The sequence below is a fragment of the Triticum urartu genome, chromosome 3A (genome assembly GCF_056163025.1).
Source record: "Triticum urartu cultivar PI428250 chromosome 3A, HENAU_Tu73, whole genome shotgun sequence".
In the NCBI taxonomy this organism is placed as follows: Eukaryota; Viridiplantae; Streptophyta; class Magnoliopsida; order Poales; family Poaceae; genus Triticum; species Triticum urartu.
Window position 1 is genome coordinate 743,527,025 of NC_141875.1, and position 21,845 is coordinate 743,548,869.

General features: G+C 48.0%; 2 protein-coding genes and 3 pseudogenes across 2 annotated transcripts; 4 read left to right on the forward strand and 1 right to left on the reverse strand.

Moving 5' to 3' along the window:
- Nucleotides 1-2,968: 2,968 nt before the first annotated feature.
- Nucleotides 2,969-4,242, forward strand: LOC147982567 (uncharacterized; annotated as a pseudogene).
- Nucleotides 4,243-6,445: 2,203 nt separating this feature from the next.
- LOC125547403 (uncharacterized) lies at nt 6,446-8,403 on the forward strand. The gene is made up of 3 exons (XM_087516350.1): nt 6,446-6,454; nt 7,473-8,051; nt 8,143-8,403. Exons 1-3 carry the CDS (start codon nt 6,446-6,448, stop codon nt 8,401-8,403), a joined length of 849 nt encoding a protein of 282 aa, XP_087372476.1.
- A 1,084-nt stretch (nt 8,404-9,487) lies between these two features.
- Nucleotides 9,488-10,275, forward strand: LOC147982568 (uncharacterized; annotated as a pseudogene).
- Nucleotides 10,276-15,309: 5,034 nt separating this feature from the next.
- LOC147982569 (uncharacterized) lies at nt 15,310-15,879 on the reverse strand. The gene has a single exon (XM_087516351.1). It carries the CDS (start codon nt 15,877-15,879, stop codon nt 15,310-15,312), a length of 570 nt encoding a protein of 189 aa, XP_087372477.1.
- A 4,995-nt stretch (nt 15,880-20,874) lies between these two features.
- LOC147982570 (uncharacterized) lies at nt 20,875-21,765 on the forward strand (annotated as a pseudogene).
- The last annotated feature ends 80 nt before the right edge of the window (nt 21,766-21,845 follow it).

Below are 21,845 nucleotides of genomic sequence, written 5' to 3' on the forward strand. Positions count from 1 at the left end.
TTCTAAAAGTTTCGAGTTTTCAAAAATAAAATGTTCGAGAAATCATAAAATATATGTGCTTTTTATCTTTCTTTTCTCACGCATGTCCTACCCATGTATGCGTTCATGGGCCGGCCCATTTGTGGGGCTTTACTTGCTTGTTTTTTTATTTTACTTTTTTGTCTTTTCTTTTCTCATTATGTTTTCTTTCTTCTTTCTTCTTTAAATTAATTCATGATTTTAATATTCTAAATGTTACGAGTTTTTGAAAAATAAAATGTTTGAGAAATCATAAAATATATGTGAATTCAAAAATGTTTAGAAAATCATAAAAAAAATGCAGATTCAAAAAATGTTGGTGGTTTTGCTTTTTTGTCTTTTCTTTTCTCATTATGTTTCCTTTCTTCTTTCTTCTTTAAATTAATTCGTGATTTTAATATTCTAAAAGTTTCGAGTTTTCAAAAATAAAATGTTCGAGAAATCATAAAATATATGTGCTTTTTATCTTTCTTTTCTCACGCATGTCCTACCCATGTATGCGTTCATGGGCCAGCCCATTTGTGGGGCTTTACTTGCTTGTTTTTTTATTTTACTTTTTTATCTTTTCTTTTCTCATTATGTTTTCTTTCTTCTTTATTCTTTAAATTAATTCATGATTTTAATATTCTAAATGTTACGAGTTTTTAAACATAAAATGTTTGAGAAATCATAAAATATATGTGAATTCAAAAATGTTTAGAAAATCATAAAAAAAATGCAGATTCAAAAAATGTTGGTGGTTTTGCTTTTTTTGTCTTTTCTTTTCTCATTATGTTTCCTTTCTTCTTTCTTCTTTAAATTAATTCGTGATTTTAATATTCTAAAAGTTGCGAGTTTTCAAAAATAAAATGTTCGAGAAATCATAAAATATATGTGAATTCAAAAATGTTTAGAAAATCATAAAAAAAATTGCAGATTCAAAAAATGTTGGTGGTTTTGCTTTTTTGTCTTTTCTTTTCTCATTATGTTTTCTTTCTTCTTTCTTCTTTAAATTAATTCGTGATTTTAATATTCTAAAAGTTGCGAGTTTTCAAAAATAAAATGTTTGAGAAATCATAAAATATATGTGAATTCAAAAATATTTAGAAAATCATAAAAAAATTGCAGATTCAAAAAATGTTGGTGGTTTTGCAAAACTGTTCGCAAAATTAAAAAGAATTACAATTTTGAAAAAATGGCCGGGAAATAAAATCATGTTCATGATTTTGAAAAAATGATCGTGTATTCAAAACATATTCCGGAATATGAAAAAAAATGTACAATACATTTTAGAAAATGTTCACAAAAATAAAAATAAATATTTTGTTTTTTTAATTTGTTTCCCAATTTTAAAGAAAAGTTCATCGATTCAAAAAATGTTTGGTGAGTAAAAAAATGTTAATGAATTTGAAACCGGTTCATACATTTAAATAGTTTTGTAAACAAAAGTAATGTTCATGATTATTTTGAGAAAATCATAAATTTCAAAAAAAAGTTTGTCGGTTCGAAAAACTGTTCACTGATTCAAAAGTATTTCATGTCTAGGATTTGATTAGTTTTTCGAAAGTCTTTATATGTCTTGGCGTTGGGAATAGTTCATAGTCAATGAGATTTGTTTTTAAAGTTTTAAATGTTCCCTTGCACAACATAATGATAAATGTGGCGTACACTGACAAACTCATAGCCTTGGGATTTACCGCATCGAATATATTGTGATCATGTGGACATCGCGATCATCATCGGCTAGGGTGAGAAAAAAATGGCAACATGATGAGCCACTGTGTTAAAATAGAGTACACTCATATACCAGGATATTGGGTCATACTTATTTGGTTAGCCATAATTTTTTGTCTCCCATTGCAACGCACGGGCATATTTGCTAGTAATTAATCAATGGCTTCTAATTGTTGGAATTTAGTTGATATGTAGAAAATGCCTCCGCCAGCAGGGTTGGCCACTGCGATGGATATGGTACAGATTTACATTCCCTAGCCGCTAGGATTCAACACTGGGTCTCTCTACCACCGCCTCCACCGGAATTTCCCGCTGGGATGGAGATGGTGTAGCAGACGCTTGAGCCGAACGCCGGCTTCTTGTACTGACAAGAAGATAAGATCCACACCCAGTCTGAGTCATGCTGAACATTCTGTAAATACAAGGTGAACATAACTCATAATGTTGTTGATTTTTTTTCAAAACTGTCTTGAACAATTTAAAAAATGTGGGAGCATTTTTATGTGTTATGAACATTAAATAAAATTACACAAAGATTTTCTTCATATGTTACAAACATTTTTATAAAATTGTGCGGGAAAACATTTTATATGTTGTGAACATTTCTCCTATAAACCTCTCTACACTACCCACTGTTCTGGGGTGTTCGGGGCACGCAAGCAATCAGGCTTACACGATCTACCTTGCTGGCCTGATTTTACGGCGCTTACCAAAATAAAGAACCCGAGGCAGCTCTTGGAGAAGCAGACGTGATGGGCATCCTCCAGCTCGGTCCGGCAGATGACGGCCTTCTTCCTCCCTCGCTCACAGCAAGGGAGGAAGAGTGTGTGTAACTACGTCTTGGTGTCAGTGGGTTTATATAGCAAGCGGCCGATGAGGAATCGCTTCACCGAGCTACGTACATTAAAAGTAGTGATAGGCCATGAGATTCAATTCGGTATTCGCTGAGCTGTGTACATTAAAACTCACTGGTCAAAGGATGACAACATGCACCAACTAAAAATTGCTAGATCTGAACAACTAAAAATCATAAACTTAAGCATGAAAAAATTACAAGATATGAACAAATAAAAATCATGAACCCAAGCATGAAAGAAAGCAAGACCCGAACAGCTAAAAATCATGAACTTGTGCATGAAAAACATGCATCTGAACAACAAAAAAGTCACGAAATTAAGCATGAAAAAATTGCAAGATCTGAACAATTGCAGCACCTTAGCCACAGAGCGAGCAAGTAATGGCAGCGCCCAACCAGTGGGGGGGGGGGGGGGGGTGGCAGCGGCTGGAAGAAGACCTTCATCCGCCGGATCGAGCAGGACGATGCCCCGCACGTCTGCTTCTCCAAGGGCCGCATGGGGTTTTTCAGCAAGGCGAGCGATCTGGCGGTCTTGACCGGCACCCAGGTGGCCGCTCTCACCTTTTCGCCCGACGACAATGCCTTCTCCTTCAGCCACCCCTCCGCCGACACCATCATGGAACGCTTCCTGGTTGGGGAGGGTGTGGGGGATGGCGCGAGGGAGGAGGTGCTGCCATCGAAGATGAGAAGATGGAGAAGCTGCACGCAGAGTTCCATGAGCTGCGCATGGACCTGGTCGAGGTGAAGAAGCGGAATGAGCGCGAGGAGGTCACAACGAAGGAGCGTGACGCGGGGGAGCCGATAGCGGCTTGGGTTGACCCGAACATGCGCGACATGGGGGACGAGGACATGGTGGCCTTCTTTGCCGCGCTGATGCAGGTGAAGGACGTCGTCTCCGAACGCGCCAACCAGGTTCTCTTCCGCATCGACGTGAGCCGCATGGAGGAGGTGGCCCCGCCGCTGCCGCTGCAGCTCTTCGGTGGCAGTACTTTGGAGCTCGGTAGCAGCAGGAGCATCCGATGCTGATGGCGAAACTGCCACCGCCTGAGGTTTTCGCCTCCTAGATTAATATGTAGCAGCAGATGCTGATGGAGCTACCTCCAACACAGGCGTTCACCGCCGGGATGGATATGCAGGAGATGCCTCCACCGCTGGTGTTCGCCGCGGTGATGGAAATGCAGGAGATGCAGATGGTGATTCCTTAGCCGCCAGGCTTTCTTTGCCGCGTTGATGCAGGTGAAGGACGTCGTCTCCGAACGCGCCAACCAGGTTCTCTTGCGCGTCGACGTGAGCGGCATGGAGGAGGTGGCCCCGCCCCTGTCGCTGCAGCTCTTCGATGGCAGTACTTTGGAGCTCGGTAGCATCAGGAGCATCCGATGCTGATGGCGACGCTGCCACCGCCTGAGGTGTTCGCCTCCAAGATTAATATGTAGCAGCAGATGTTGATGGAGCTACCTCCAACACAGGCGTTCACCGCCGGGATGGATATGCAGGAGATGCCTCCACCGCTGGTGTTCGCCGCGGGGATGTAAATGGAGGAGATGCAGATGGTGATTCCTCAGTCGCCAGGATTCGACGATGAGATGGGGATGCCTCCGTCACCAGAGACCCCTGCTGGGCTGGAGACGAATGTCGGCTTCCCGTTCCCGTACTGAGAAGACGAGCTCCGTCGATCCATTCAAGTGAAAGCATTGAGCAATGGACGATAGTTCGTCGATCTGTTGTCATCTAGTTACATCTGGATGCAATCTTTCGTCAAAATTTTATGTCATTTCTTTATTATCAATAACTAATGGCTAAATCTGTATTGTCCTGTTGCTGGCTGCTAGCATTTAATGAAATACAGATATCTTCTCAAATGTACTACACACGTTTGCTGGCTACAGGATTTTGTGTTAGCAATGTTCTAGTGTTGACTTCTTTTCTCAATGGACACACACGTTCAATACTAGGAATGACTTAACATGGTAACAACCAGACAAACAATTCTCTTCAATAAAATGAAGCTTCCGTGGGATATAGTAGACCCAAACACATGCACCAAACAGAATGCTTAATACATGCCTGTAGATACCCCTCAAATCAGACTGCGGTGCATCCACAACAACATATCCAATTGTTTCGATGATGTGCCATGGATCAAACACATGAACTTGTGATACGTTCTCGCGGCGTCTTGGCTAGGTGGGTGGATTATTTCTGTTTTCTCTCGTTAGTACCGCTGATGCCAGATATGCTTCCGTGGATCACTGGTTTTCTATACTGGCTTGGCAATATATAATCGGTCATTGTGTTAAAAGGTATAAGTCATGCATAACCAGACAAGGGCACCATTGTGTCTAACAGGGTACATCATGTTTAAGTGCGAGGGAATATTGCAGAAGGATTCTGATGAATATACACGGATGAATATATTGGTTGAAAGAAAGAGATAAACATATCATGGCATTATGAAAAATAATGAACAAAATTTTGATTTATGATCGAGGATTTGATCCAAAATGAAGAAATTGTATACCCACTATCTAACTAATGTGAGCCCGGAAACTTCCTCACTGATAATTTCACTACCATAAAAGGGCGCGTTAGAGCCGGCAACATGCATATGAGGTGAAATGACAAGCTAGGTTGTGACTGACCAGTAGAGAATGTTGTAGCAAAAATGTTTTCAGCAATAAAAAGGCAATGAAAATAGCTACGATCTATGATCTTTTTGGGAGTCAAAAATAATGTCTCAAAAAATTTCAAAAACAGAAAGCTAGAATTGCATCAGATCGAGTGATACTCTGACAAAGACAATCATAGTAATTAAGATGAGGATATGACGATAATAAAATATTAATCAAATAGACAGTTGTAATAGTACCTGGGCTAAGAGGTCACTTGATTCATCAATTAGTTAACAATAATTATAGGCAATTTCTTAAAAAGGAAACATATGGGCCAATCGAAGAGGAAAAGTGGGTAAAACATATGAAAACCAATGGATTCCATATCGATCCAAAACACCAATTTTATCCAGTGGTTTTTTAATGATCTCTTCTCGAACATTGAAAAGTAGGGTTAGAGGAGAGAAGTCCTATGATAGAATTTCTTGGTGTGGTTCAAAACAAAGCCATAGTCATATTAGGCCTGTGGGAATTTCCAATGGAATGCAACATCCTATAGTACTTTCAGAGGAAAACAAACATGATGTATAATCCCCTGCTTTATTCACTTATTTCTTGCATTAACATGACCTTAGTAAGTTTCACCATGTTTCTACAAAATGTCCATTTAATTTGCTAGACTATTGATGATACCAGACCAAAATCACGAGGACTACATAATATTAAATATAGTAATATGTGTTACATCTAGCCGCGCAAGTGAGCGGATCACCCTGCTACTTGGTACTAATATCGTTCACACATTTTCAGAAAAAAAATGTAATTAACACTTTTTAGCATAAATGTAATTAACACTTGGCAAATTAAGCTTCATGAGCTATTACTTGGAGGGTCGTAAAGAATGTTATGTGATGGGCCAAGAGTATTCTAATTATAAACGCTAGGGGCCACAGAGATAAGCTCTTAATGAACTCTCGATGCATTCTCCGCTTTGAAACACAAAACCATCCAGTGCATGCATGGACACTAATTTCGTGAATTTATTGTCAATCGGTAACATATGCATCTTCTAAGTCATCCCATCAATCTTATGTTATATATTACAATGCATCTACCTAGATCTGGATGAAACCTTTCCTCAATCCTTAGGTTGTCTCCTTATCATAGTTATAATTAATCAATGGCATCTAGTCGTTGGAATTTAGTTGATATGTAGAAAATGCCTCCGCCAGCGGGGTTGGCCACTGCGATGGATATGGTACAGATGGACATTCCTCAGCCATTAGGGTTCAACACTGGGACGGAGATGTAGATACGACACTTGTTTATGTCTCTACCACTGCCTCCACCGGAATTTCCTGCCGGGATGGAGATGGTGTAGCAGGCCCTTGAGCCGAACGCCGGTTTCTTGTATTGAAAAGAAGATAAGATCCACACCCAGTTTGAGTCATGCTGAACATTCTGTAAATACAAGGTGAACATAACTCATAAAGTTCATGATTTTTTTTCAAAAATATCTTGAACAATTAAAAAAATGTGGGAGTATTTTTAAGTGTTATGAACATTAATTAAAATTACATAAAGATTTTCTTTATATGTTCCAAACATTTTTATAAAATTGTGTGGGCATACATTTTATATGTTGTGCACGTTTCTCCTATAAAGCTCTCTACACTACCCACTGTTCTGGGGTGTTCGGGGCACGCATGCAATCTGGCTCACACGATCTGCCTTGCTGACCTGATTTTACGACGCTTTCAAAAATAAAGAACCCGAGGCAGCTGTTGCAGAAGCAGACGTGACGGGCATTCTCCTGCTCGGTCCGGCAGATGACGGTCTTCTTCCTCCCTCGCTCAGAGCAAGGCAGGAAGGGTGTGTGTAACTACGTCTTAGTGTCAGTGCTTTTATATAGCAAGCGGCCGGTGAGGAATCACTTTACTGAGCTACGTACATTAAAAGTCATGATAGGCCATGAGATTCAATTCGGTATTCGATAAGCTATGTACATTAAAACTCACGGGTCAAAGGATGACAACATGCACCAACTAAAAATTGCTAGATCTGAACAACTTAAAATCAAAAAATTAAGCATGAAAACATTGCAAGATATGAACAACTAAAAATCATGAACCCGAGCATGAAAGAAAGCAAGACCCGAACAACTAAAAATTATGAACTTGTGCATGAAAAACATGCATCTGAACAACTAAAAATTCACGACCTTAAGCGTGAGAAAATTGCCAGATCTGAACAATTGCAGCACCTTAGCCACATAGCGACCAAGTAATGGCAGCGCGCCGGGGGGGGGGGGGGGGGGTGGCAGCGGCTGGAAGAAGACTGTCATCCACCGGATCGAGCAAGAAAATGCCCCGCACGTCTCCTTCTTCAAGGTCCGCGTGGGGTTCTTCAGCAAGGCGAGCGATCTGGCGGTCCTGACCGGCACCCAGGTGGCCACTCTCACCTTCTCGCCCGGCGGCAATGCCTTCTCCTTCGGCCACCCCTCCGTCGACACCGTCGTGGAACGCTTCCTGGTGGGGGAGGGTGCGGGGGCTGGCATGAGGGAGGAGGGTGCTGTCAGGGAAGATCAGAAGATGAAGAAGCTGCACCAGGAGTTCGATGAGCTTCGCACGGACCTGTTCGAGGGGGAGAAGCGAACCAAGCATGAGGAGGACACAGCGAAGGAGCGTGACATGGGGGAGCCGACAGCGACTTGGGTTGAGCCAAATGTGCGCGCCATGGGGGACGATGACTTGGTGGCCTTCTTTGCCGCACCGATGCAGGTGAAGGACATCGTCTCCGAATGCGCCGCATGGAGGAGGTGGCCCCGCCGCTGCCGCTGCAGCTCTTCGGTGGCAGTACTTTGGATCTCGGTAGCAATAGGAGCATCAGATTCTGATGGCGATGCTACATCCGCCTGAGCTATTCGCCTCTGAGATTAATATGTAGCAGCAGATGTTGATGGAGCTGCCTCTGGCACAGGCCGTCACCGCCGGGATGGATATGCAGGTGATGCCTCCACCGTTGGTGTTCGCCGCGGGGATGGATATGGAGGAGATGCAGATGTTGATTCCTCAGCCGCCAGGGTTCGACGACGAGATGGGGATGCCTCCGTCACTAGAGATCCATGTTGGGCTGGAAACGAACGCTGGCTTCCCGTTCCCGTATTTTGAAGATGAGCTCCAAACCCCTGTCGATCCGTTCAAGTGAAAGCATTAAATAATGGACGATAGTTCGTCGATTGTCATCTAGTTACATCTGGATGCAATCTTTCATCAAATTTTATGTCATTTCTTTATTATCAATAATTAATGGCTAAATCTGTATTGTCCTGTCGCTGGCAGCTGGCATTTAACGAAATACAGACATCTTCTCAAATGTACAACACACGTTCGCTGGCTATAGGATTTTGAGTCAGCAATGTACTAGTGTTGACTTCTTTTCTAAATGGACACACACGTTCAAAACTAGGAATGACTTAACATGGTAACAATAGGACATACAATTCTCTTCAACGACGAGATGCTCACATTAGTCCCGGTTTGTAATGCAACCGGGATTAATGCTCTTTTTTGGCTGGACCAAAGCCCCTTGTTCTACTAGTGTACTTTGTCTTAATGTATAAATGGACGAGGGATTCCTGACATTTTTTTTAAGGCGACATGCGGTCCGACACCAGTTCAGGTACCGGGATGAAGGAGAGCATGAATCGTGGAAGGTCGCCAAAGGGCAAGCAGGAGGCTTGACGGCTCACGCAGGGTTGAAATTTTTGGGCCAGTTTTTGGAGGTCCAAAGCACACCCATGGGGATGGGCTGTGAGGGAGGAATGTGTCATGTGTGCCTAGCAGTTTTGGGTCCCTATCCCCCAAAAACTGTCTTGTGCCCTGTTCCGAGGGGACCTTTAGAGATGCCTTTACTTATCATCGAAGTCTTCTAGAGTATTCCACCAGACCCTATGCACCAAACCCCTACGCACCAACTTAATTCAACCATTATTAGAAGCTTACCCCACCCTTTGGTTAGGTTAAGGATTGCTCTTAGATTAAGAAGGTAGAGTTGGTTCCATTGTTGAATAAAAGAAATACAAATCCATCCATGGTAACCAAAACACCAAAGGAGAAAATGTTTTGCCCATTCATCTCCCGGGAATCTAGATCATCCGTCGCCTCCGCCTCCTCCATATCTCTGCTCCACTCCGCCGGTATAATCTCGCTCCGCCCTTCCGCCTCCCCTCCCTCCCCACGCCGGAAGTCCACCCGCGAACTGCTGCCGCCCTGGAGCATGCCTCTACGCCATGGAGCTTCAGCAGTGCCGCCTTCTCAACTTTGTGCTTTGGTCTCCGATGGACGACCAGCTTCTGCTCCAGTGGTTGCCTGCTCAGTCCCGGACTAAACTCCTCGAACCCAGCCCGCCGCCAGATCCGGCCCGCGCTGCGACTGCTCTGGTTGCCACCATGGTCCGCTGCCCTGCTCTGTTTTCAACAGAAAATACACGATGCGCCCGAGCAACAATTTCTTCAAGAAATGGCCGCGTGGGGTTCTTCAGCAAGGCCACTGATTTGGCGGTCCTGATCGGCGCCCAGGTGTCCGCCCTTGCCTTCTCGCCCGGCGGCAACGCCTTTTCCTTCAGCTACCCATCCATCGACTCCGTCGTGGAACGCTTCCTTGCGGCGGAGTGTGCGGGGGCTGGCGCAAGGGAGGAGGGCGCTGCCAGCGAATATAAGAAGCTGGAGAAGCTGCACCAGGAGTTCGACGAGCTGCGCACCGAGCTGGTCGAGGTGAAGACGCGAACGGAGAGCAAGTAGGAGGTCATCGCGAAGGAGGGTGACGCAGGGGACCAGATAGCGGCTTGGGTCAACACTATGAAGGCGAATGACGTCGTCTCCTAACGCGCCAAGGTTCTCCTCAAGGCGATGAACGTCAATGTGAGCCGCATGGCCGAGGTGGCCCCTCCGCCGCCGCCGCAACGCTTCTGTGGCAGTTCATTTGAGTTCGGTAGCAGCAGCAACAGATCGTAATGGCGACGCAGCCTCCGCCTCAGTGGTTTGCCTCCGGAATGAATATCCAGCAGATGCCTTCGTAGCCGACGTTCGCCGTGGTGAAGGATATGGAGGAGAAGCAGATGGCGATTCCTCAACCGCCAGGGTTCAAAGACGAGATGAGGATGGCGGTACAGCAGTTGCTTATGGCGATGGCTGCGTCGCCGGAGATCCCTGCCGGGCCGGAGGCGAACGCCAGCTTCCCGTTCCCGTACTGAGAAGATGAGATTCAAACCCTTGTTCATCCGTTCAAGTGAAAGTATTCAACAATGGACAATAGTTCCTCAATCTGTTGTTGTCTAGTTACATTTGGATGAAATTTTTCATCAAATTTTATGCCGTTTCTTTATTACCAATAATTAATGGATAAAGCTGTACTGTCCTGTCGCTGATTGCTGGCATTTAATGGAATACAGACATCTTATCAATGAGCATTTTTTTTAATATCAGTACAGACACAAGTGATCATATACACGCGCATACACTTACCCTCTGAACGCACACACGCACACTCTACCCCTATGAGCACCTCCAAAAGACTGAGCTGGCATATCATCTTGAAATTTATAAAATCACCGTAGGCACCTCGTAGTCGACGGAAACGTCTCCTCCCACTGAATGCACATCGTCGGATATCCTGAAATAAATCCAGGAATAAATGCGATCACCAGGATTTGAACCCTGATGGGCTGGGAATACCACAGTCCCTCTAGCCATCCAACCACAGGTTGATTTGCAAAAATGAGCATTTTCATTACTATACAATATACATTTTTTAAATGTGGAGGCCATTTTTGAAACACATGATGAAAAACATGTAAAACATCATGAAATATTCTCAAAATGCAACAAACATTTCATATAAGATGGTGACTACGTTTTAAAACAAGTTGAACATATTTTCAAATGCTTTGAACACTTTCAAACAAAATATTTGATGTACATTTTCAAACATGGTGAACATTTTTTTTATATACAATATGAACATTTTTAAGTAGCGATGAAAAAAGTGACAATAAAAAGGAAAAAAGAAATAAAAATTTCAAATTAAAAGTGAAATAAGATAATGATAAAAAGGAAGAAAGAAGGGAAAATAGAAAGAAATAAAATCAACGGAAACATGGAAAATTAAAAAACTTATTCATGAAGTTAAAAAATGCCCACAAATTTGGAAAAAGATCATGCTTATTTTTCTAAACTGAAACATGAACTAAAACACATTATTCCTGAAAAAAATCATAATTTTGGAAAATGGTCATGACTTTTATAAAAAAAATTAAAAATACCACGAATATTTTATAAATGTGTAAATTAAACTTGCCGACAACCCTGCTCCCACCACTAATTGCAATCTCGCTGCAGGCATGGAGTTGCATGTCGAGCGCGGACTTCCAACTAGGACAAAAAGCGGTCGGACCAAGTTGTGTGTTGTGGGTGGACTTGCAGCTCAGACAAAAATGGGTCGGGCCCCATTTACAGCTAACCTTTTCATTAATAAAATGACAGATACTATGATAATGGAGAACTCAAGGAGATGGGTCTTACATCGACCTGGCTTGATTTATTTAGAATAATACTATAAATGTGGCAAGAAACTATTAGATTTCATGCGAAGTTAGACTTTGATTATGTGCGCATTTGTCTTTCTCTCCTCGGTAGGGAAAGCTAGCATGCCCCTGCATAACGACGACGAACTCCTGCAGCGGCGCCATCTCCATGAGCATATGCATCACCATCACTGCGGGGTCCTTGGGCAATCTGGTCCCCCGTGGCGCGCTCCTTGGTCAGCGTCTCGTGCGCGCGCTTCTTCTACTTCTTCCTCTCCGCCAGCTCTGGGCGCATCTCGCCATGCTGCCGGTGCAGCGTCTGCAACACGTTGTCGGCGGCGGAGCCCTGAAGCTCTGCACTGTCCCCCGCCATGACGTGGCTGACGACGGCGTCAAAGGATGAATGGCCATAGGAGAAGGCCTTGCAGCGAGGCGAGAAGATGACAGCGCCCACTTGGGCACCGGAAAGCTGTTGGCCCGAACTAGCGAGTAGCTAGTTGTCTGAGGATCAACCAAGTCTAAACTACAGCTAGTGTAAACTAGCAGAGCACACGGTGCTGGTCCCACACACACTAGTAGTGAAGCTGGTACACTCACGAGTAGAGAAGGAAACTAAAGTGGCTTGTTGCCTGGTATTTGATCGGAATGGAATGCTTACAACCGGCGGGGGTGAAGCTCCTTTTATAGCTAAGTGAACCGACCTAGTACTGGGATATTTTTGTAGCTGTGACATTAGCACATATGTCACAGCATACTACCTACACTAGTAAGCTAGCTATTATCTTGCTAAGTAACAGCTGCTGCTGCTGCCGACATGCAACTATGCATGCATCTGTGTAAATGCTGCTGACCAAGGTTCACTCAACATTCTCTCCCTCAACCTTGTCGAAGGAGCTTGGGGTCGATGATCCCGACCTTGTCGCGCAGATCCTGGAACCGGACGCGGCCAAGTGCCTTCGTCAGGATGTCCGCCTTCTGCTCACCAGTTCGGATGAACTCCACGATCACCGAGCCTTTCTCAATGCAGTCACGTATGAAGTGATAGCGGAGATCGATGTGTTTGCTGCGGTCGTGAAGCACTAGATTCTTGCAGAGCGAAATCGCCGACTTGTTGTCGACGAAGATGAGCGCAGGGGCGGTGTCCTGATTCAGCATCTCGCTGAGAAGGCGAGCAAGCCAAATGCCTTGACAGGCCGTTGTAGCTGCCGCGATGTACTCCGCCTCGCACGAAGATACGGCGACAACCTTCTGCCTCACCGATTGCCAGTTGACGGGACTATTCCCGAGAACGAATAGTATGCCCGAGGTGCTCTTTCGAGAATCCACATGACCAGCATGGTCGGAGTTGCTGTATCCGACCAAGCTCTCGTCGTCGCCACAACGATACACGCATCCATGCGTGAGCATACCCGCGATGTACCAGAGCAGGTGCTTGACGGCAGCGAGGTGATCGCTTGCCGGGGCTTCTGTGAACCTACTCAGGTATCCGACAACGAACGTGATGTACGGTCGGGTGTGCACGAGATACCTGAGGCTCCCGATGATGTTGCGGTAGAGCGTAGCATCCACCGCCTTCACGGAGCTATCCTTGCTGAGTTTCCGCCGTGCCTCCATTGGAGCATGCACAACATAGCAGTCCTTCATGCTTGCTCGCTCGAGCATCTTGGTGGCGTAGGCCGTCTGAGTGATCGTGATGCAACAACCCTCCTGGTTCACCTCCAGCCCGAGGTAGTATCGGAGCAGCCCAAGGTCACTCATACTGAAGAGACGATGCATCTCTCCCTTGAAGCGTTGAACCTCTTCAGGCTCTGCCCCGACGATGACCAAGTCGTCGACGTAGATGCCGATGATGAGAAGCATGTTCGCGGTGCCACGCGAGTAGACGCCGTGCTCAGAAGCTCTGCGTGAGAACCCAAGAGATGCGAGGCTTGCATCGAGCTTCGCGTTCCACGCCCTTGGGGCTTGCCGGACTCCATAAAGAGCCTTGTGTAGTCGATACACGCCCTGTTCGTGGCCCTTGGCAATGAACCCAGGTGGCTGGGAGACGTACACATCCTCATTAAGGTCGCTGTTGAGAAACGCGGACTTGACGTCCATGTGGTGTACGTCCCACCCGCGGTGAGCGGCCACGGCAAGGATGAGCCGCACGGACTCCAGCCTTGCCACCGGAGTGAAGACTTCCTCGAAGTCCACTCCCTCACGCTGCACATAGCCCTTTGCGCCGAGGCACGCCTTGTGCTTGACAATGGCACCGTGCTCGTCCTTCGTCACCTTGAACACCCACTTGATCCCGATGGCTCGGTGCCCAGCAGGCAGTGTGATGAGTGTCCAAGTGGCGTTGTCATTGATCGACGCCAGCTTGTCCAGCATCGCATGGTGCCAGCAATCCTCTTGCTCGGCCTCCGCGAATGTGGTCGGCTCCTCGCCGGCCATCAGATGCAGGACCTCATCGTCATCAGCGTCCTCATCCTCGGGGTGTTGCGGTGTTGCCGCAGCCTCACCAAGGAGATCCCCCATGCGCCGAAACCTGTGGGGTGCGCCAACGCTGTCTTCGGTGTCGAACAGCTCTGACCTCGCCGTTGGCGGGGTTGCGAACTACCTCCCGGGACCCACCTTGCTTGACATCGGGGTGTCCGGGGACACCGTACCCGAGGACGGTGTTCTTGGGGTTGTTGTTCCTGGATCCACACCTCCCGGGCTTCCCGGGTTGGCACTTCCCGGGGTCCTAGAGTACATCGGGTACTCCATGGTGAAGGAGCTGCTTGCCGGGGCCTCCCCCGACGCCTCCCAAGTCCATCGCGTGTCTTCGTCGAAGATGACGTCGCGCGAGACATGCACACGCTTTGAGACGGGGTCGTACATCTTGTATGCCTTAGAGCCCGTCTCGTAGCCCATAAACACCATTGGGGTGCTCCTGTCGTCGAGCTTCTTCAGCTGTTGGCGCACTGTCTTGACATGCCCGATGCAGCCAAAGGTGCAGAGGAAGCGTACATCAGGCTTCCTCCCGTACCACGCCTCATAAGGTGTCTTGTCATTAACGGTCCTTGTGAAGGAGCGGTTGAGGATGAAGACAGTCGTGAGTACGGCCTTCCCCCAATATGTGCTCGGCACCTGCTTTGCCTTAAGCAAGCAGCGTGCCATCCCGAGCATAGTTTGGTTCCTCCACTCGACGACGCCGTTCTGCTGCAGCGAGTAAGGGGCTGTGAGGTGACGTTGCACCCCTTTATCAGCGCAGTGCTTGTAGAATATGGCCGACGTGAACTCGCTGCCACGGTCCGTGCGTAGCACACGCAGCTTGTGGCCGCACTCGACCTCTGTTGTCGCTTGCTGCTTGACAATGGCTTGCTCCGCCTCGTCCTTGGAGGCGAGGAGAAGCACCCACATGAACCTGCTATAATCGTCCACTAGCGGCAGGATGTAGCGACGCCCTCCTAGCGTTGCCGGGGTGATTGGGCCGCAGAGGTCCCCGTGAACCAGCTCCAGGGGTTTTTGCGCCCGATAGCGTGCCTTCTCGGGAAAGCGCAGGCGCCGCTACTTCCCGGCAAGACATGCATCGCACAGCTCGTCGGCGTGCTCGATGTGAGGTAGCCCACGAACGAGGTTGCCTCGCACCATCTTTCGTAACCTGTCGAAGTGCTGGTGTCCTAGCCGGGCATGCCAATGCCACGCGTCGGAGACATGGCCGACAGCAAGGCACACAGGATGCACGGGTCGAAAGAAGAGCTTGTATAGGCGGTTTGGCGAGCGGGTTACCTCAATGAGCAGCCTCTTCTGCTGGTCGCGCATGGTGAGAACACCGCGGCGGATGCCGATGTCGAACCAGCCCTCGTCGAGCTGTCCGACACTCACGACGCTGCTCTTGAGCGCCGGGATGAAGTAGACATCCGTAAACGCCCTGTGATCACCCCCTTTCTCAGCGAAGACGACGGTCCCGTGCCCGTGGATCTCCACCAAGGATCCGTCTGCGAACCGCACCTTCCCGGTGATTGAGCGGTCCAGCTCCGCGAACGCGTCGACCGAACCAGTCATGTGGTTCGTGGCGCCGTTGTCGAGGAACCAACCCTGACTTTGCTTGCCTCCTGCAAGCGTGGGTGTGGTCATGGCTCTCTCCTCGTTGAGGAGGATTAAGCCGCACGCACATGCCGTTGTCGGGGAGCCATCTCCCGCCAAAGCAGTAGACCCCGAACATCTCGTCGTTGGGGTGTGGGTGACCCGAGTCTCCGTTGGGGTGTGGGACACCGTCACCGGGTGTGGCTCCCCCACACCCGGGTCTTCATTGCCTCCCAGTCGACAGGCCCCGAGAACGTCGTTGTCGCCTGTCACTGGAGTGCTGGTTCCCATGGACGGGATCCATGCCTCTCGCACGGAATGGGTGGATGTCGGGGCCGTGGTTGCGAGACACTGATCTCTCCTGCACGGGCTCGACTCTTGACAGCATCATTGCCGGCCCGCCGTCCACGTCAGCCTGGACGTGGTTTGCCGTTGCCGCGGCTGCCTCGTTGGCTTTCCTGCTGTGGCAATCCCGGATCCAGTGACCCGGCATGTTACAGTAGCGACACGTGCCACCGTTTCTAGTGCATCGCCCTGCCTGGTTTGGCTTGCGACCGCGGTTGCCGCTGCCACACTGGGCGGGCCTCCGCCTCTGTCACGACCCTCTGCTTCCCGTGGGGGCGCCTCCCCCACTGCCGGAAGAGCCGTCGCGGCCGCGCTGCTGAAGCTGCGCCTCCCACTGCTCCCTGGTGAGCAGTAGTTCACCGCCAGCACCGTTGTCAGCTTCGTCGCCATGCTCCTCAACGACCTTGAGCCACCCTACCAGCTCCTTGATCGTCATGGTGGAGAGATCCACCAAGCTCTAAATGGACCAGGCCAAATGCTTATACTGCTTGGGGGCGACACGGAGGAACATGAGAATCACCATCTTGTTGTCGATGTGATCTCCGAGCGTTGCGAGCTTGTTGACGAGACCTTGCAGCCGCAAGGCGAAGTCGTCGACTTGTTCACCGGCTTTGAACCGGATCTCCTCGTACTGGAGGCGCAAGGTCTAGGCCTTCGACTCCCGTACGCGCTCCACGCCGATGCGTAGAGTCTTGATGGTGTCCCATGCTTCCTTGGCCGTCTCCTTGGCGCCAACGGTGAGCACCATCTCCGGTGGGACGGAGCGCAAGATTGCCTCCATCGCCAACCGGTCCTCGTCGTACTCGACATCGCCGGTATCCACGGCTTTCCACATATGCCGCGCCTCCATGATGACTTTCATCATGACCGACCAACTGGGGTAGTTGGTCCGCGTGAGGAGAGGGAAGGAGGTGCTGGACATGCCCACGTCTCGCATGAAGCGTGGTGCACCCAACTTCCCTCCTAGCCTGCCTCGCAGTGCAAGCGCGTCCGCCGCACGCGCCTCCTCAGCCGAGCTCTCCCCGACAGTCATGGAGCCGTCGCCGGCGACGCCTTCTTTCGGCATATGCTTCGGCCTAACCAAAGGCTCTGATACCAATTGTTGGCCCGAACTAGCGAGTAGCTAGTTGTCTGAAGATCAACCAAGTCTAAACTATAGCTAGAGTAAACTAGCAGAGCACACGGCCCTGCTCACACACACACACTAGTAGTGAAGCTGGTACACTCACGAGTAGAGGAGGAAACTAAAGTGGCTTGTTTCCTTGTATTTGATCGGAATGGAATGCTTACAACTGGCCGGGGTGAAGCTCCTTTTATAGCTAAGTGAACCGACCTAGTACTGGGATATTTTTGTAGCTGTGACGTGAGCACATATGTCACAGCCTACTACCTACAATAGTAAGCTAGCTATTACCTTAGATAGTAAGGCACGCAAGTATTGCTGCCGACCTGCCCATTACTACCTTGCTAAGTAACAGCTGATGCTTCTGCCGGCATGCAACTATGCATGCATCTGTGTAAATGCTGCTGACCAAGGTTGACTCAACAAAAGCATGGTCAGCATGCTCGTGGTGGCCTTGCTGAACAGCCCCCGCTTGTGCTTGGAAAAACACACATGCCGGGCGTCCTTCTTGAGGATCGAGCGGAGGGCGGTCTTCTTCCAGTCTTTGCCGCCCATCCTCCTGGCCAACATTGCTCGCTCGCTCAGTGTCGGGGATGAAGGAAGAGGAAAGAGGAGGTGGAGGAAGATCTCTCAGGGTCACCGAGGTTTATATAGAAGCGGCCGGAGAGGAAATTCCTTGGCTGAGCTGGGTACTGCACTGAGAATCATTATTTAGTATGACATTAAAACACATGAGCTGGGTTATGGTTTCATGTTCGACTACCATGGCTCCATCCAAATACATTGGCCCTTGATATCCTGTCAGATTAATTGTACACGAATAACCAGCAATAAAAAATTATTACCATCGTGTAGTCTATTTGGAACTAATAGAATAGTTAGACACCTGCTTGAGAAAGAGTAGCTTGATCGGGTAAACTCAATCAAACTCCCAAAAGAAGCACTTTTACTTCTGGACATCCCTTGCAAGAAACGCTATATTTGGTTAGGCCGTGGATGGCGGTCTCGACAAGACGATATCATTATGTTAAACATGGATATAGCTGTAAGCTTTAACAATTCCATTGAAGGAGATGGATTTGGTGTTTGATATTTAACTAGGTTTATGGGAGCCAGGAGCAAACTGCTCTTTGGAGTTACTGTTCAACTTATATTAAAACAAAGTCGTTGGAGAGGGCATCAATTTTTCTAACATCAGAGGCTTCCCAAAAGTCTTAGTCTAGACTGATTGCCTGGCAGTTCTTAATCTTTGGAATACTTGTCACAATTATTGTTCAGTTGTGGCTCCAATCATTGCAGAAATAGGTCAGCTAGGTCCTGATATTACTACATTTAATTCAATATGTAGTCCGTGCTTCGGCACTCCATCTCATCTTTGTGCCAAGAATCTCTGCACATGTATCTATTTTAACTGAGAGTTGGCTGGCCGAACCATCCAGATTCAGGGTCAGTAGTCTCTTGCATGATGGTCCAGAGAGCATTTGGTCGAATAAATTTCTCTATGTTCCCCGAAAAATATATATATACGGCGCCACTGAGTTTCAGACTTACTAGAGTTTTCGTCTCATTTACTTAATTAAGAGATGTGCTAATCCGATCGTACATACTTATCCAACATGTAATTTACGTTTCAGAAATTCTTCAAATTTTCATCCATTTTTTTTCGTAAATACTGAGTTACACTTTTCTGCCTAGATCTCACAATTCGGCAGAGAGTAGAACAAATCTCAATGCATGCCAATCTGGATTTTTAATGTAGATAGCTCATCTTAGTGATTCATCTCCTATCGGTTGTTATCTACCCACCCCCTACCTCGAGATGTAGTAACGCACTCATCTGCATTGACCTTCTCTATTATTGCTTTCTTTCTGTATGCCAGTCACTGAGCGAGCAATGGTGGCCCCTAATCAGGGGGTGGCTGTCGTCGGAAGAAGACGATCAAGAGGATGCCTAACATACCTGATTCCCCAAGCGCTTGCAGGTGCTCTTCAATAAGTATTAGAAATCAGTGGCTGGAATTTAATAGATTTGAAAGACTAAATGTTAATAACATATTTTTAAATATAATAAAAAACAATTTATGTATAAATGTTCGTGCCATATTTATGAGATGGGTACCCCAAATTCAAAAAACGTGGGCTGCTTATGGGAAAACTATTCAGCGTGTGCGATAAAAGAATTAATTGTGCGGCAAGATGAGTAAGAGGGACGAGAGAATGCGGGGGTGCGATCTAGATCTCCCCTGTTTTGCCTGTCAGGTGACGCGGGGCTCCTGACAATTTTTTGTGGGTGATTTGAGGTGCGTATATATATTTCATGTGTTGTATCAAATGTGTGCCCAGGAAAAAGATAAATTTCGCTGGAATACGCTCATTGTTAGGAACGCTAGCTTTTGTGTGAAAAAAATATATACATGTACATTTTTTTATCACGTCCATATTGATTTAACATGTGTGAACGAATAGACTACTTAGTTTTAATGTATAAATGGACGCGGAGTTCCTGACATTATTCTGAGGTGACACGAGGTCCGACGCGGGCTCAGGTACCGGGGTGACGGCGAGCATGAAATGGCGAAGGTCGCCGTAGGGCAAGCAAGGATGCTTGGCGGCTCACGCAAGGTTGAAATTATAGGACCAGTTTTTCATGGTCCAAAGCACACCCATCGAGGATGGGCTGTCAAGGAGGAATGTGTTATGTGTGCCTCCTAGTATGGGGGCCCATCGCTCCTCTTTTTCTGCCCTATCCCCTAAAAATTTCCTTGGGCCCTATTCCAAGGGGACCTCTAGATACGCCTTTGCTTATCATCGAAGTCTTGTAGAGTATTCCACCGTACCCTACCCACCAAACCCCCACTCACCAACTTAACTTGTTTGTAGAAGCTAACCACACTATGTGGTTGGGTAACGGAATCCCCGTAGGTTAAGAAGGTAGGGTTGGTTCCCTTGTTGAATAAAAAAAACCAAATCCATCCATGGTAGCCAAGAGAATAAACGAGAACATACTCCGCCCATTCGTCTCTTGGAAATCTAGATCGTCTATCGCTTCCACCGTATCTCTGCTCCCCTCCTCCGGTATAATATCCCTCCACCCTTCCCCACTCACCTCCCTCCCCATGTCGGAAGTCCAGGACTGCCGGCGCCCTAGAGCGCGCTTCCCCCCTCCATGCCCTGGAGCTTCAGTGGCGCTGCCTTCTCAATTTTTGGCATTGGTCTCCGAGGGACAAGAAGCTTCCGCTTCGGTGCTTGCTTGCTCAGTGCCGGACCAAACTCCTTGAGCCCCACCCACCGTCTAGATTCGGCCTCGGCGGCTGCCCCGGTCCGCTGTCCTTCTCTATTTGAAAAAAAAAATCTGGGATGCACCCGACCAACAGTTTCTCGAAAAACGGAAGCACGTCGTTGTTGCGCGATAGAGTATGTAGTTATCCTTTGACATATAGCTTAGCAAATACCAAATCGAATCTCATGGCCTATCACCACACTTAATGCACGTAGCTCAGTCCTGATTGCTATATAAAGTCCTCTCCTTCCCTTTCTTTGAGCTTAGCCACAGAGCAAGCAAGTAATGGCAGGGCCCAATGGGGGGGGGGGGGGGCAGTGGCCAGAAGAGGACCTTCATCCGACGGATCGAGCAGGACGATGCCCCGCACGTCTGATTCTCCAAGGGCCATGTGGGCTTCTTCAGCAAGGCGAGCAATCTGGCGGTCCTGACCGGCACCCAGGTGGCCGCTCTCACCTTCTCAGGCGGAGGCAATGCCTTCTCCTTCAGCCACCCCTCCGTCGACACCGTCGCGGAACGCTTCCTGGTGGGGGAGGGTGCGGGGGAGGAGGGTGCTGCCAGTGAAGATCAGAAGATGGAAAAAAGCTGCACCAGGAATTCGACGAGCTGCGCACGGACCTGGTCGAGGTGAAGAAGCAGACCGAGCGCGAGGAGGTCACAGCAACGGAGTGTGACGCGGGAGAGCCAATAGCGGCTTAGGTTGACCCGAACGTGCGCAACATGGGGGACGAGGACTTGGTAGCCTTCTTTGCCGCGCTGATGCGGGTGAAGGACGTCGTCTCCAAATGCGCAACCTGGTTCTCTTGCCCGTCGACGTGAGCCGCATGGAGGAGGTGGCCCCGCCGCTGCCGCTGCAGCTCTTCATGATCAGTGGCAGTACTTTGGGGCTCAGTATCAGCAGGAGCATCAGATGCTGATGGCGACGCTGCCTCCGCTTGAGTTGTTCGCCACCGAGATAAATATGTAGCAGCAGATGTTGATGGAGCTGCCTCTGGCACAGGCAGTCACCGCCGGGATGGATATGCAGGAGATGCCTCCACCGCTGGTGTTCGCCGCGGGGATGGATATGGAGGAGATGCAGATGGTGATTCCTCACCTGCCAGGGTTTGACGATGAGATGGGGATGCCTCTGTCACCTGAGATCCCTGCTGGGCTAGAGACGAACGCCGGCTTCCCGTTCCTGTACTGAGATGATGAGCTCTGTCGATCCGTTCAAGTGAAAGCATTAAACAATGGACGATAGTTCATCGATCTATTGTCATCTAGTTA

Bases quoted from the DNA above. Each gene is read 5' to 3' on its own strand.
- LOC147982569 (XM_087516351.1), bottom strand. From the start codon at position 15,879: ATGACCACACCCACGCTTGCAGGAGGCAAGCAAAGTCAGGGTTGGTTC.
- LOC125547403 (XM_087516350.1), top strand. The intron at 8,052-8,142 runs GTACTTTGGATC...ATTAATATGTAG, and splicing joins GCTGCAGCTCTTCGGTGGCA to CAGCAGATGTTGATGGAGCT.